This window comes from Mandrillus leucophaeus, unplaced genomic scaffold (assembly GCF_000951045.1).
Source record: "Mandrillus leucophaeus isolate KB7577 unplaced genomic scaffold, Mleu.le_1.0 Scaffold966, whole genome shotgun sequence".
Lineage (NCBI taxonomy): Eukaryota > Metazoa > Chordata > Mammalia > Primates > Cercopithecidae > Mandrillus > Mandrillus leucophaeus.
The window spans coordinates 148793-164385 of NW_012110541.1; the positions used below are offsets into that span (position 1 = coordinate 148793).

At 41.8% G+C, this 15593-nt stretch overlaps 1 protein-coding gene across 1 annotated transcript in view; it reads left to right on the plus strand.

The window, feature by feature from the left end:
* GNA13 (guanine nucleotide binding protein (G protein), alpha 13) overlaps positions 1–6159 on the plus strand; it is a 46886-nt gene extending 40727 nt beyond the window's left edge. The window contains exon 4 of the mRNA XM_011970705.1: positions 662–6159. Coding sequence (XP_011826095.1) covers positions 662–1234 — 573 coding nt within the window. The 3' untranslated portion in view covers positions 1235–6159. The remainder of the gene's footprint in view (positions 1–661) is intronic.
* The last annotated feature ends 9434 nt before the right edge of the window (positions 6160–15593 follow it).

A 15593-nucleotide genomic window follows, 5' to 3' on the forward strand; every position in this document is an offset into this window, starting at 1 on the left:
GAGACGGGGTTTCACTGTGTTAGCCAGGATAGTCTCGATCTCCTGACCTCGTGATCCGCCTGTCTCAGCCTCCCAAAGTGCTGGGATTACAGGTGTGAGCCACCGAACCCAACCCCCATGGCTTTTAATAGATGAGCAACGAGCAGTGTGGAGAAGGTGGATATGCAGACAGGAAGATCACTCTGGCTAGAACCAAGAGTGGCTAATAGTGGGGAGTAAAATTGCAGGTAGATATATAGCAGTGAGGGCGAGTGAGAACAATTGATAAGACTTCAGCTTAAATTTGGAGTAGTATTGCAAGGATGAGAACAATCAGATTCTGGCCATTTGTAGTAAATTTTGAACCCATCCTGCTAACATTTTAATGTATCTTGGCTTTTTTGCGGGGAGCACAAATGGGGTCTTGCTCTATTGCTCAGTGTACTCTCAAACTCCTGGCTTCAAGTGGTCCTCCTGCCTCAGCCTCCCAAAGTGCTGGGATTATAGGCGTGAGCCACCATGTCTGACTAGTCTTAACATTTTATAGTAAGCATAATCTATCTGAAAATGTTATTTAAAAGGTCATTTTGTTGCATATCTATTCACTAGTCCAGTTAGTAGTCCATTAAAAATTCGAATTACTTCTGGATTGCTAAGTATAAAACAATTTTTCCTTTTCCAGGATTATATTCCATCACAACAAGATATTCTGCTTGCCAGAAGACCCACCAAAGGCATTCATGAATATGACTTTGAAATTAAAAATGTTCCTTTCAAAATGGTTGACGTAGGTGGTCAGAGATCAGAAAGGAAACGTTGGTTTGAGTGTTTCGACAGTGTCACATCAATACTTTTCCTTGTTTCCTCAAGTGAATTTGACCAGGTGCTTATGGAAGATCGACTGACCAATCGCCTTACAGAGTCTCTGAACATTTTTGAAACAATCGTCAATAACCGGGTTTTCAGCAATGTCTCCATAATTCTGTTCTTAAACAAGACAGACTTGCTTGAGGAGAAGGTGCAAATTGTGAGCATCAAAGACTATTTCCTAGAATTTGAAGGGGATCCCCACTGCTTAAGAGACGTCCAAAAATTCCTGGTGGAATGTTTCCGGAACAAACGCCGGGACCAGCAGCAGAAGCCCTTATACCACCACTTCACCACTGCTATCAATACGGAGAACATCCGCCTTGTTTTCCGTGATGTGAAGGATACTATTCTGCATGACAACCTCAAGCAGCTTATGCTACAGTGATGTACAAAAGACTTGCTGTTTTAATATCTTTTTGTGTTTTTGATGTTTTCTGTTTGTTTTGTTTTTTTAAAATAGCAGTTTACAACCAGAATTAGAACAATCTTAATTCTATGTTTAACTTCTTGAAAATCTTAGTACTTTTTCTGCGGCCTTTGGTTTGTGGCTGAAAGCTGTTGAGTGACACATCACCAAGATTTGCTGTAATGCAGGCTTTGATCTGTTTCACCATGGCTTCTATTCAAGTCCGGTTAAAACTTCCTAGCTGACCTCAGACTAGGCATATTTCAGGCTTTAAATTATTCTACTTTTCAAACTGAATTCTCCTGCAGTGCCAAGTATCAAAGGTGTCCTTAAATACTTGTAGGGATGAGGTTAGGAATATTCAGTTCCAAAGCAAGTAAGATATCTTCTGTCCGCCTTACACACAGCAGTGCCACTTGTTGCCTAACTCTGTGGTGACCTCCCATTTTGTAAGGGCTATTAGAAAAAAGTTTGATCTAAGAAATGGCATTCTGTAGATTCATAGAAGGTTTAGCCTTCTTGTTTTAATTGCTTGTGTACACAACAGCTGTTTTGCTTTTAGATTTCTGTGTTTCTGAAGGTAATGTTCTTCGTGTTTTCAAGTTTACATAAGGTCTTTGGTCTGATGCTGATGAAGAATTCACAGGTGGTACGGGAGAGCAAAAGGCAAGCAAATGCTATTTACCGTGTTTTGGTCAAACGTAATGAGTGAAATAGAATTTGCCTTTCTCATATTTAATTATCATGTAGTTTAATGTACCATATGTGAAACATTCTGGCCATAGCAGCAACTAAAAACTGCAAGCAACTTGGTAACAGAACTTTCTAAATAAACTTAACCTGTTCCAGAATGTCATATAGTTGACTTTTAAGCCCTATCTCAGTTGGTCAGTAAAGACCAGTCCTTACTGTAGGAAATCATTGTGTATCATCACAAACATCTGTCTTTTGCTGTCCTGTCCAGTCCCATCAGCTCCACACTGTGGCATTTGTGGGATTGTTTTGTTTATTTGGAGCTTGCCAAGGGCAGTATTTTTCTGTCAAACTATTCAAGAAGGCATTATTTGAGATTCCTGTTCATTCTTGGTGTGTCTCTAAAAGATACAGTATGTATACATTTGTATAATTGTTGTTTATGAAAGTCCAGCTTTTTTGAGGTGTATTTTAAATGTTTTAAGGATGCTTCTAAGGATAAGTAGGAATTTTTTTAGTTCGCACCTGAAGATTACATTGACACCCCCCCCCCACTGCTTACCAAATTAAAATGTGTCGATGAAGTAGCTTTGTGATTGCAGATACATTCATAGTGAACTCATCAGAATGGCTGCTTTGCAGTACTGAAATACTATCTTGTAGGCTGTATGTAGTGTTACAGTTAGATCAGAGAAACAGAAGTCCAAGGCTGGCAACAGCTTGAAAAGTCTGACAGCTTTTCTACTTTTCCTGAAAATTTTAAGACTGTGATATCTGTCGTTTTACTGTATAGCTGACTGTGTACTCAGGTATTTTATTGGTCCTTGAAAGATTGGTCGTTATGGATCACCCAGCCTTTCTAAGTCAGTGGCTGTTCTGTCTTGATGTCTGATACGAGAGTGGGGCTCTTCAGTAAACTAACCAGGGATTGTTCTTGACATACCTGACTTTTCTCACATTTGAACTTCCACTATCATTGTATCCATATAACTTCCAGTGTTTTCATGCCATGGTAATACATGAGCTACACATACGTAGCCTGGCACCGTGATGCAGGTGTTCATGGTATCATTCATGCATGTTTGAATAGTTCTACATCTAGTGCTTCTTGCCAAAAAGAATACATTGTTGAAATTCACAAAGTTAACATAACGGCAGTGCTGATGAATATCAGAATGTGTGCACAGTAACATTTGGACTGTTCAGTGGAGAGTTTACCCATACATTTAGCAAATTGAATGGCCAAAACATTTGACTCCAGTGAGGGCTCAAGTTAGATCCCTATAGAAAGAGGACACTTCATCTTACTGAAGTCATAATTAAGATCTGTGATATGAACCATAGATATTGCCAGACAAAGCAGAAATCACCAAGTTTCCCCCTTTTGACTTACCACCAAGAAGTGTTAAAACACCAAATAGATAGCGTGTTATTTTGGGCATTTGCAGTTTTCTTCCCTGCTGCATGTAATGTCTCAGAATCAACATTCTTTTAAAATCTAGACTATATTTTGAGGCAGTGAATTACTTATATTCAACTTGGGCTTGTTTTGACAGTCAGTAGAACTTTAAGTTCAATCTAAAGGCTTTAGTCCACATTTTTTTTATATGTTTTATTTTCAAACCATTTGAAAGGAGTCTTATACCTATATCATGAAAATAGAATCCTTTTGAAATACCACTATAGGGAGAGAGAGATGAAATTTAGTGAACAGAATTGAAAAGGTGCTCATAATTTTCACTATGCCAACTTACCCCAGTCTCTAAAAAAGTAATTTGGATATAAAGTTCTTTGATGTATTTGATTTTCTAAATCTTTATGGTTATGATTTGGAATAAAATGTGCCTAATCCTGTATTACATTCTGTTCTTAAATCTGAATGCCTTCTCATTTAATTCTGAAGAAATACCACACAAGTGTCTTCATTGACCTTGAAGAAATGTGTACACAGTTGCCTTATAAAACAAATTTAGACCATAACTTTTATAAAGGGTTTTGTCAAATGTTTTCTGAAAATGTGAGTAATTTAAAGCATGTCTCTGCCCCTTTAATATTTTTAATAACCTCCATAGTTGCTGTCTGCCAAATATTAAACTGAAATCTTCATTGCAGTTTTATTATCTGGAAAGGGCACTGGATTGCTCTGCAACCAAAGAAAGCAAATGTAGAATGAAACAAATCATTCACTTTGTCTTATTTTAAGGTGTATTGGCATGTAATTTGCATAGAGAAGGTCTTCTGGTTAGTCTCTCAAATTGAGGCTGTTTAGGGAAATCCTTATTCAATTGGTGGCAGTGGTTGGTTTAAAGTAGAAGGAAATAAGATCACCTTAATACCAGAAATGATTAGAAGTGCTGATTTAGATTCAACAGATACCATATGCCCTTATCGTTTTTTGTGAGAAGAAATGGGTAAGTCCTAACTTTCAATGTGTACCCAAATACTTGTATTTATGCTTTTGATAAAATGTATTTTCAGCATTATTACACATCCAATTATGCCTTATTTATATACGAAGAGTAAAGTTACCATGTTATACTGTTATGTCCTAAAATTCAAATCACTATTTGAGAAGCCCTCAAATTGGTGCTTTCATTATATAATGATACATTTAGACAAAACCCCAAACCAAGCCATTTGAAACAAGATTCTCTCCATTGCAGTTTGTAGCAATGTTATTTCTGTGTATATCATGAGAAGGCTAAATAATCAGTGTTAATTTCTTGTTTGAATCCATGAAATCGTGCCTGTAAAGCCCAAACGTTTGTAACAAACTCCCTAATAAATTTAGAGAAAGTCACTCTGTTACCATTTCATTTATTTTAGTTTTATTTGAGGAATTAAGACCAGAAGTTTTGCTCATGTCTTTTTCACTTAGAAATCTTAGTACTTAGTTTGTCTCTCTGCCATCATTTCAAGGTGTTCACTTCTGTTAATCACAGATGATCCATCCTTGTGTTGTGCTGCTTGACTAAAAGCACTGATTTTGTTTGTTTGTTTTTGAGGATAGGATACAGGGTGGCTTTTCAGTCTAGTAAACATGAGGAGGGGAGAGAGTGGGTGGGTGCGGGTGTGTCTGCTTGTCTCAAATATAGCACATGCCCATTTTTTTATGGTACGAGGTTCGGGCTTAGTAAATGTATACTAGAGTTTGAAGTGTAAGTCTAAGTCTGAACATTTTAAACAAGTTGGACTTTATGGCTTTTTCAGGTTCCATCAAGTAGATACTAGCCTTAGGCTGGTAGATGATTAACAGCATTATTTGGAGTACAGTGTTTGTACCACTAGCATTCTTATGTCTGTACTTGAATGTATAGTTAGCATTTAAGTTATGTTCACTCTTGCAGCGTTCAGGTCTAACCATCTGGTTTCAAATGCGAGAGCTTATATGGAAAATTGTTTTGAAAGCATGAATGATACGGCGGTATTTTGTGGCTTGATAAGGAGAGTTTTGTGACTTATTCAAATCTGCTGTTGATGATGGAAGTTTACAGATGGATCAGCGTGTGCTGGGACTCACTGTGCATGAATTTTCAGTCAGTGAATATTACTGAAAGTCATATACTACTTACTTGGTATGTGACTTTGGTTTGTATTAAGAAAGCTTGTTTATAATATTTCTTACCATAGTAAATGATAAATTTGTCCTTAATCATGCCTATTTGATGGTACTAGGAAAGAAAGGGGTAGAGATTAATCCTTGCAAAGTATATGCAACAGTGCAACGAACTGTGCCATTTACCTTTTACCTCTTACTTGAAGGCAGAACCGCAAAATGTTTGAAATGGCTTTTCTAAACTACTCTACTCTGCTGAGAGCTCATTGACCACAAGAAGCCTTAGAAAGTATATTTTGTAATAACCCCATAGATACTGTACCTAACTAAACATGATTTGTATTAGCTCTATAAAATACTTGTGGCTTAGGGTTTTTTTTTTTTTTTTTAAACATATGTCTTTTTATAACTTTCCAGGAACTAAGCACATTATCTGATAATTGTAAATTTTTTTGTCAGTGCTTTAGTTCAGGATGGGCAATAAATTATTTCTAAAGGAGGTCTAAAAGTGGAAAGAATGGTTTGATTTTATAAAATGAGTTGCTAGTTCATGACAGCTTTTTACTTTTGTACATATTTTGCAAAACATTTGCCTCTTGCTATTAATATTTGCTTTGTAAAAATTACATTTAATAAACATTTGTAAATGATTCAATACTATGATGTTATTTAACAGTTTGGTAATTGTAAAGCGTAAAGCAGATGCTAAAAGTTTGAAAGCAAAAGTTTCATCTAGAGACCGAGTTACGGCACAGAAATCTACTTCAGCAGAATCCCAGCACCACTTGGCTTGAATATTAGTCTAGAAACTTCTTACTAGAAATGGAGATGTGGACTTCTTCCAAGGAAGTTCTCAGCCACTTAATATATTTTGACAAGGGAATAGGGGAAGAGAAACCACTTGTTTTCTCTGCTCTTATGGCCGCTGAAACTGTATTAGGGTGTACCTGAGCTCAGTTCATCCAGCTGCGACAGTATTAATAATTCTGTTACGTCTGTTGTAATTAACGTTTGGAGACAAACCAACATTGACCACTCATCTTTTTTTAAAAAAATAAACTTTACATTAGATTATTATTTACAGAACAATTTGAAGACAGTGCAGAGTTCCCCTATACTCCACACCCCTTATAATAGTTCCCGTAGTTACCGTCTTGCATTACTTTGGTACATTTGTCATAATTAATGAACCAATACTGATAACATTATTAACTGAAGCCCATACTTTGTTCTTATTTCCTTAGTTTTCCCCTAATGTCTTACTTGTGTTCCAGGATCCATCCAGCACACGACGTTACATTTACTTGTCATGTCTCCTTCAGTTCTTCTTGGTAATTAACAGACTCCTGTTTCTCAGACTTTCTGTTTTTGATTACTTTGGCAGGTGTTTTTTATTTTTGTTTTTTCTTTTTGATACAGGGTCTCACTCCTCTGTCACCCAGGCTGGAGTGCAGTGGCCCGATCTCAGCTCACTGCCACCTCTGCCTCCCAGGTTCAAGTGATTCTCTTGCCTCAGCCACCCAAGTAGCTGGGATTACAGGTGCACGCCACCACACCCAGCTACTTTTTGTGTTTTTAGTAGAGACAGAGTTTCGTCGTGTTGCCCAGGCTGGTCTCGAACTCCTGAGCTCAAGCGATTTGCCTGCCTCGGTCTCCCAAATTGCTGAGATGACAGGCGTGAGGACTTTGGCAGTTTTTAGGAGTACTGGTCAGGTGTTTTGTAGAATCTCCCTCTGTTGAAATTTGGCGTTTTTCACTTGATTAGACTGGGTTGGGCCAGGCGTGGTGGCTGAAGCCTGTAATCCCAGCACTATGGGAGGCTGAGACGGGCGGATCACGAAGTCAGGAGATCGAGACCATCCTGACTAAGATGGTGAAACCCCGTCTCTACTAAAAAATACAAAAAACTAGCTGGGCGCGGTGGCGGGCGCCTGTAGTCCCAGCTACTCGGGAGGCTGAGGCAGAAGAATGGCGTAAACCCGGGAGGCGGAGCTTGCTGTGAGCTGAGATCCGGCCACTGCACTCCAGCCTGGGTGACAGAGCAACACTCCATATCAAACACAAAAAGACAGAATCTCTCCACATCAAAAAAAAAAAAAAAAAAAAAAGACTGGGTTGTGGGTTTGGGAGCCACAGAGATAAAAGTATTCTCATCAAATCATATCAAGTGCACCTTCTGTGGTTGCTACTCATCTTTTCCCTCTACACTTTCTGCTAAGTTAGCAGTTGTCAAATCACTTTTGGCATGTTTACACCTTTTCTTAACTGGCGTGTATTGAAAGCTATGGCTGGGCTCGGTGGCTCACGCCTGTAATCCCAGCACTTTGGGAGGCAAGGCTGGTGGATCACTTGAGCTCACGAGTTTGAGACCAGCCTGGGCAACATGGTGAAATCCCGTCTGTACAAAAATTAGGTGGGCATGGTGGCGTGAGCTTGTAGTCCCCCAGCTACTCGGGAGGCCGTGGAGGTTGCAGTGACCCAATATCGGGCCACTGCACTCCAGCCCGGGTGATAGATCCAGACCTTGTCTCTAAGTAAATAGACAGACAGATAGATAAAGCTGTGCTTGTACTTTTCTTCCCCTAAACAGAATGAAGGGCTTTCTCTTGGTGTTGCAAAGCAGGTGTGAGGAAATTAATGACTGTACTCCTGGCTGCTCTGGCTCCAACCTCTCTGGCAAATAAAAATTATTTTCCAGGTTCCCACCTCTAACATGAAATTTATGTTGATCTCAAGAGAAACTGGAATAGAAAATTTGGACTTTGAGTCTAACTATTAATATCTAAAAATCTGTGACTTTGGAAACAGGTCATTGAAGTCTTTCTGGGAGAGATTTAAGATCTTTAAAAATTGAAACTAGACTCACTTGAGCATTTGAATCCCCAAACAAACCAAGAGGTCATTTAAAAAACAAAAACACCCTTTTTTATGCTATTGTTGGAACAAGGGGATATTTATCTGTGTAAAAAGAAAGAATACAAACTCGTGTAGCAAAGGGGGCACAATCCCGGTTAACTGGCACCGTGGGATGTCGTGTCAGTACAGGATGCTCTCCCAGAATGACCTGTTTCATTGGCCACAGAGTGAGTTGTTAGAAAAGAAAAGGGAGACTTTTCGGTCCTGAGAACGTAGGAAACTCAAGGTTTACAGGTTAAACCAGAGGTCTGTTTTGGTGACTTGGGAAATTTGGCAAATTCTCAAAAAACAGATGGCCTAGGGCAGTGTTTTAAAATACACGCTATAGGCCAGGCGTGGTGGTTCACGCCTGTAATCCCAGCACTTTGGGAGGCTAAGGTGGGCAGATCGCTTGAGGTCAGGAGTTTGAGACCAGCCTAGCCAACATGGTAAAACAATGTCTCTACTAAAAATACGAAAATTAGCCGGACCTGTGGCGGGTGCCTGTAATGCCAGCTACTTGGGAGGCTGAGGCAGGAGAATTGCTTGTATCTGGGAAGCAGAGGTTTCAATGAGCCAAGATCGTGCTACTGCACTCCAGCCTGGGCGACAAAGCAAAACTCCATCTCAAAAAAAATTAAAACTAAAGGCCAGGAGCGGTGGCTCATGCCTGTAATCCCAGCACTTTGGGAGGCCTAGGCGGTCACCTGATGTCAGGAATTCGAGACCAGCGTGGCTAACAGTGAAACCCCATCTCTACTAAAACTACAAAAATTAGCCAGGTGTGGTGGCACGCGCCTATAGTCCCAGCAACTCGGGAGGCTGAAGCAGGAGAATCACTTTAACCCGGGATGGGGAGGTTGCATTGAGCCAAGATTGTGCCACTGCACTCCAGCCTGGGCAACAGAGCAAGACTCCAGCTCTAAATAAATAAATAAATTAAATAAAAGTACACGCTGTAATTTTTCCTCACAAATTAGTGGGGCCTCTGAAATACGGTATTGTGGTTGGAGTAAGGGGTATCCATGCAAATGCGGTGCCAGAATGTTTCACAGTGTTCCTTTTTCTTTGAAGCACACCAAGAAAACAAAAGGCTCAAACAAGTATGTGATACAAATTAGCCATTCAAGGAAGCTGTGTTCAGCTTCTCTGTTTGCCACAAGAATACTGAGGGAAGTTATGTCCAGAATTAACATTTATACTGAGTGGAGGAGTATGTTGATTTTTCTTTTCCCCATGAAGGTTCGTGGTAGGAAAACAGAAGCTATCAAGTTGATGATTGTTCCGTAATGACCTACACTGCAGCTTTAGCCGTAATGACCTACACTGCAGCTTTAGACACACTTGATTTTCTGCCCCTGCCAACTCGTGAAAGGGAGAAGGAACATAAGATGAACTGAAGGCCAAGCACTGCTGACCTTGAGGGGAGAAAAAGTCGCTGTTTCGTTTTACTTTCCTGTTATTCTACGTGGAAAATCCCCAGTTCTTGTAAGTTTTGTGGGATTAACTAGCTGATTTTACCATCAGACTTAGTTGAAATTTTATTCTGAAAAAATCAACCTCCCTGGGCGCTGGTAGCTCACACCTGTAATCCCAGCACTTTGGAAGGCCGTGGCGGGTGGATCACCTGAAGTCAAGGGTTTGAGACGAGCCTGGCCAACATGGTGAAACATCATCTCTACTAAAAATACAAAAATTAGCTAGGTGTGGTGGCATGTGCCTGTAGTCCCAGCTACTCAGGAAGCTGAGGCAGGAGAATCGCTTGAGCCTGGGAGGTGGAGGCTGCAGTGAGCCGAGATCACCACTGCACTCCAGCCTGGGCGATGGAGCAAGACTCCATCTTGAAAGAAAGAAAGAAAAAATGAACCTCACAGCACCCACAGATTGGCTCTATTAATGAAATTACAGATGAAGGCTAATTTTCTGCAGGCAATCCTTGCATCTGTAGCAGGTTATAGTCTGGGGGAAGATGCCACACATCGATATAAAAAGGAAATACATTCTAGATGAAGAGCCGGATGCCCAACTTAAGGGCAATAAGAAGCATTAATCCAACACGAGAATACCGGACATTATTCCTTTCTGTAGTGCATGAGACAGAAGAGTGTTCAAACTCCCTGCATGGCATCCACATCATTCAGGACCCAGCATCAACCTTTTTCTTTCTTTTTCTTTTTTTTTTTTTTTTTTTTTTTTTTTTTTTGAGACGGAGTCTTACTCTGTCATTAGGCTGGAGTGCAGTGGCTCGGTCTTGGCTCACTGCAATCTCCGCCTCCTGGGTTCAGGCGATTCTGTCACCTCAGCCTCCCCAGTAGCTGGGATTACAGGCACGCGCCACCATGCCCGGCTGATTTTTGTATTTTTAGTGAAGACAGGGTTTCACCATGTTGGTCAGGCTGGTCTCAAATTCCTGACCTTGTGATCCGCCCGCCTCGGCCTCCCAAAGTGCTGAGATTACAGGTGTGCGCCACTGTGCCCAGCTGCATCAACCTTTTTCTAACCGGCCTTCCCTTCCAGCTTCCTCCACTCCAGCTAAACTAGATGGCTCCTTTGCCCCACACCTCTCTGGTTCTGTTTGCCACGTGGCAAACCCTACTCATCCTTCAAGACTAGTTCAAAGGAGGATTTCCCAATTGCTATGCATCCTGGGCTAGAAGCAGTTCTTTCTCTGAGTGCTTATCCCATGTTATTGCTTTTTCAGGGCACTTAAATCATTCTACATTAATATTATTATTATTATTACTACTATTATTTATTGAGATAGGGTCTCACTCTGCCACCCAGGCTGGAGTGCAGTGGCACAATCATAGCTCACTTCCACCTTGACCTCCCAGGTTTGACTGATCCTCCCACCTCAGCCTCTGAAGTAACTGGGGCCACAGGTATGCACCACCACACCTGGCTAATTTTTTTTTTGTTTGTTTGTTTGTTTTGTTTTGGTAGAGATGAGGTCTCACTATATTGCCCAGGCTGCTTCTCTAACTCCTGAGCTTATAATCTGCCCACCTCAGCCTTCCGAAGTCCTGGCATTGTAGGCATGAGCCACCTCACCTGACCTCTCTACGTTATTTTGAAGCTATTATTGTTCACAGATGCTTAGCTCCTCCACTCCACTATGCTGTGAACTCAGTATTGCTACACAGATGCTCCTGTTAAGCTCTTTGAGTGCCCATCGGACTCACCTGATTCAAATCTGAATCACACTGTGATGAGAATCTGACTGTGAAGATTACCTACCAGTATGGAGACTGGTTCTCCAGTTTTATAGTATATGAATTATACTATTTTATAGTATATGAATTATATCTCAATAAGACTGTTCAAAGAATTTGAGACTTCAGTCACTCCACAAAGTTAGCAGAGACTAAAAGTAAATATGGTAAAATGTTAGCTTTTCTGAGTGATAGGAATCACAAAGTATTTTGTCCTCTTTACACTTTTCTGTTTTCTAAATTTTCTACCAAGAGGATTGGTTACTTTTATATGAAGAAAAAACTTAATAAACATTTAGAGGCAAAAGATCAGCCCTGCATTTGACCTGCAAAGAGCATGCCTCTCCTTGCTTGCTTTACAAGAGTTCACCTACTGCACGGATTTCAGTCATCACATGTGTAACTATTTGTCTTCTAGTCTGACTTCTAGATTAGACTGTAAGCTCCCTGAAGTCAGAGATCACTGTATTTGTCTCATTTACCTCTGAATCCTCAGTCTAGTAACTTGATGGGTATATATAAGTGCTCAAAAAATGTTTGTAGAATTTGACTGAATTTGTTAAATATCTACCACATCACCCATGGGCTGGACACTTTGGGTGATAAGAAAATGATCCACAGATGGAGTTGAATTTAAGATGCTTACAGTCCAGCAGGGGAGAAAATATAGGTGCATAAATACTTAAGCCAAGATAATTCGAGGGGACTAGATAAAATGCTCCAAGCCTTCAGAGAAGGGCAATTCCTTTCATCTAGGTGGAATCAGGGACACTTTTTTTCTTTCTCTTTTTTTTTTTTGAGATGGAGTTTCACTCTGTCACCCAGGCTGGAGTGCAGTGGCGCGATCTCGGCTCACTGCAACCTCCACCTCCTGGGTTCAAACAATTCTCCTGCCTCAGCCTCCCGAGTAGCTGGGACTACAGGTGCCCGCCACCACACCCGGCTAATTTTTTGTCTTTTTAGTAGAGACGGGGTTTCACCATGTTGGCCAGGCTGATCTCAAACTCCTGACCTCAGGATATCCACCCATCTGGGCCCCACAAAGTGCTAGGATTACAGACGCGAGCCACTGTGCCCAGTCTTTTTTTTTTTTTTTTTTTTTTTTTTCCTTTTTTGAGACAGAGTCTCGCTCTGTCACCCAGGGTGGAGTGCAGAAGCAGGATCACAGTTCACTGCAGCCTTGACCTCCTGGGCTCAAGTGATCTTCCTGCCTCAGCCTCCCAAGTAGCTAGGACCACAGGTGCGTGCCACCGTGCCCAACTATTTATTCACTGTAGAGTCAGGGTCTCACTGTGTTGTCCAGGCTGGCAGGGATACTTTTGTGGAAGAGAAGGTGTTTGGGCTCGGGCTTTAAAGATGTCTTAACTTTACCTAGACCTAAGATGCAGGAAAGGCTGCATGCCAGATGGTGGAACATTGTGTCAGTAAGAAAGCTGGGAGTTCTTTCATTATCTAGCTTTGATCGAGCACTTTTCATTGAATAGCCTTCTGGAAAGTGATGAGGGTAAGGAGGAGAAACAATTCCCTGATCCCCACCCCTCAAAGGTTCACTGTTTAGTAAGGGAAACAAAAATAAGAAAGACTATGATAAAAGATGAGTCAGACAGAGGCATGGAAGGGAGTCCTAGACAGAGGGTACCACACGTGCAAAGACACTGAGGCATGTGGGGCTTACAAGTTGGGTGGCAGCAAGAACCCCAGCCAATTGGAAGACAGAAAGGTGGCGGATGAGTAGCAAGAGGTAAAGCTAAGGAAATGAGCAGGGAACATGTCATGGAGGTCCTCACGTGCCGCATTAACACCCTTGGCTTTTATCCCATGGGCATGAAAAACCAGTAAGCATTACAAGAAGCAGAATGGGGCTGGGTGCAGTGGCTCACGCCTGTAATTCCAGCACTTTGAGAGACCAAGGTGGGCAGATCACTTCAGGTCACAAGTTCGAGACCAGCCTGGCCAACACAGTGAAACCCCGTCTCTACTAAAAATACGAAAAGCAGCCAAGCATGGTAGGGCATGCCTGTAATCCCAGCTACTCGGGAGGCTGAGGTGAAGAGAATCACTTGAACTTGGGAGGCGGAGGTGGCAGTGAGCCGAGATCACACCACTGAACTCCAGCCTGGGCGACAGAGCAAGACTCTGTCAAAAAAAAAAAAAAATTAGCTGGGCGTGACACACTCCTGTAATCCCAACTACTCAGGAAGCTGAGGCAGGAGAATCGTTTGAACTCGGGAGGTGGTTGCAGTGAGCTAAGTTTGTCCCACAGCACTCCAGACTGGGTGACAGAGTGAGACTCCATCTCAAAAAAAAAAAAAAAAAGAAAAAAAGAAAAGAAAAACAAGAAGCAGAATGACATGACCTCAGTGGTATTACAGTAATCCCTGTGAGGGTGACAACTGGCCGGAGGCAAGAACTAAAGTGAGGGATGCTGATGTACAGGAAAAGCAAGATACCTGAGCTTATACATTAGCAATGGAATTAGAAGGAGGTGAATGAAAAGGATACTTCAGGCAGAAAACTGGACGGAGCACCTGGAAGCAGCAGGTGGAGGGAAGAGGGTGAAACCTAGCAGGCTCCCCAGGTTTATGGTGGAGCAACTGGATGGAGCCATTCCTGAAATGGAAAATCTAGGGGGAGAAACAGACTTGGGTGGGCCAGGTAGGCTCTGAGGGACATGCTGCGTCTGAGGTCCTTTTGGGGTATCTAACGGCAGCTGGATCTACAGGTCTCAAGCTCAGTGGAGAGGTCTGATAAATAAAAGCACAGAATGTAAGCTGCACGCACAGTGGCTGAAGCCATGGGTTGTAGGGAGCTTGTTCTAGGGCAGTGGTCCCCAACCTTTTTGGCACCAGGGACCGGTTTTGTGGAAGACAATTTTTCCACGGACCAGGTGGGATAGTGGATTTGGGATGATTAAAGCATGTTACATTTATTGTGCACTTTATTTCTATTATTATTACATTGTAATATATAATGAAATAATTATACAACTCACCATAATGTAGAATTAGTGGGAGCAGTGAGCTTGTTTTCCTGCAATTAGATGGTCCGATCTGGGGTTGATGGGAGTGACAGATCATCGAGCATTAGATTCTAATAAGGAGCACTCAATCTAGATCCCTCGAATGCACAGTTCACAGTAGGATTTGTGCTCCTATGAGAATCTAATGGCACCTCTGATCTGACAGGAGGTGGAGCTCATGGTAATGCAAGCAATGGAGAGCGACTCTAAATTCAGAGGAAACTTCCCTCATTCACCCACTGCTCACCTCCTGCTGTGTGGCCCAGTTCCTAACAAACCATGGACCAATACTGGTCTCTGGCCCAGAGGTTGGGGACCCCTGTCCTAGGGGACTGACTGCCTTGAGTCAGGAGAGAAGTGGGCTAGCAGGAAACCTTAACTTCAAGAGAAGGACAGAGAACTGTCCGAGTAGGAGCAGCAGAGAGGCGGGTGCTCTCAGAGGGAGGGGTATCAAGGAAGCCAAGGAGGAAGTCGAGGAAGAGAGAGAGACAGAGACAGAGAAATAAAGCAAGTGGCAAGATATTAATTGTCCATTATTCTATTCTTAGGTGTTCATGATTCTCTTCTTTCAAATTTTGTGTATGCTTGAAACTTTTCATCATAAAAAGTGAGAAAGAATAAAGAGATCGTGCCCTCATTGGGGAAAGGTTGTAAACATAGTCCGTTTCAAAGCCTGGGCTTGAGTAGGGGCCACACCAGAAGGCGTGAAGGACTGAGTTATGCTGGATCCATGACCATCAAGATCTTTCATCTCAGCCAGAAGCCCCTCGTGGCCTCATTATAATGAAGCCCCGCAGGGCAGCGCTTTCTTGCCAGCCTTACTGTGCTCCATTTCTTTAATGGCCTTTTTGCTCAACAATACAAGAGATCCAAACTGCTGATTCCAGCATAGGACGTAACTCACTACATTTTTTCACTCAAGCTTTCAACTCTGACTAATGGATTTTCTTTTCTTTTTTTTTC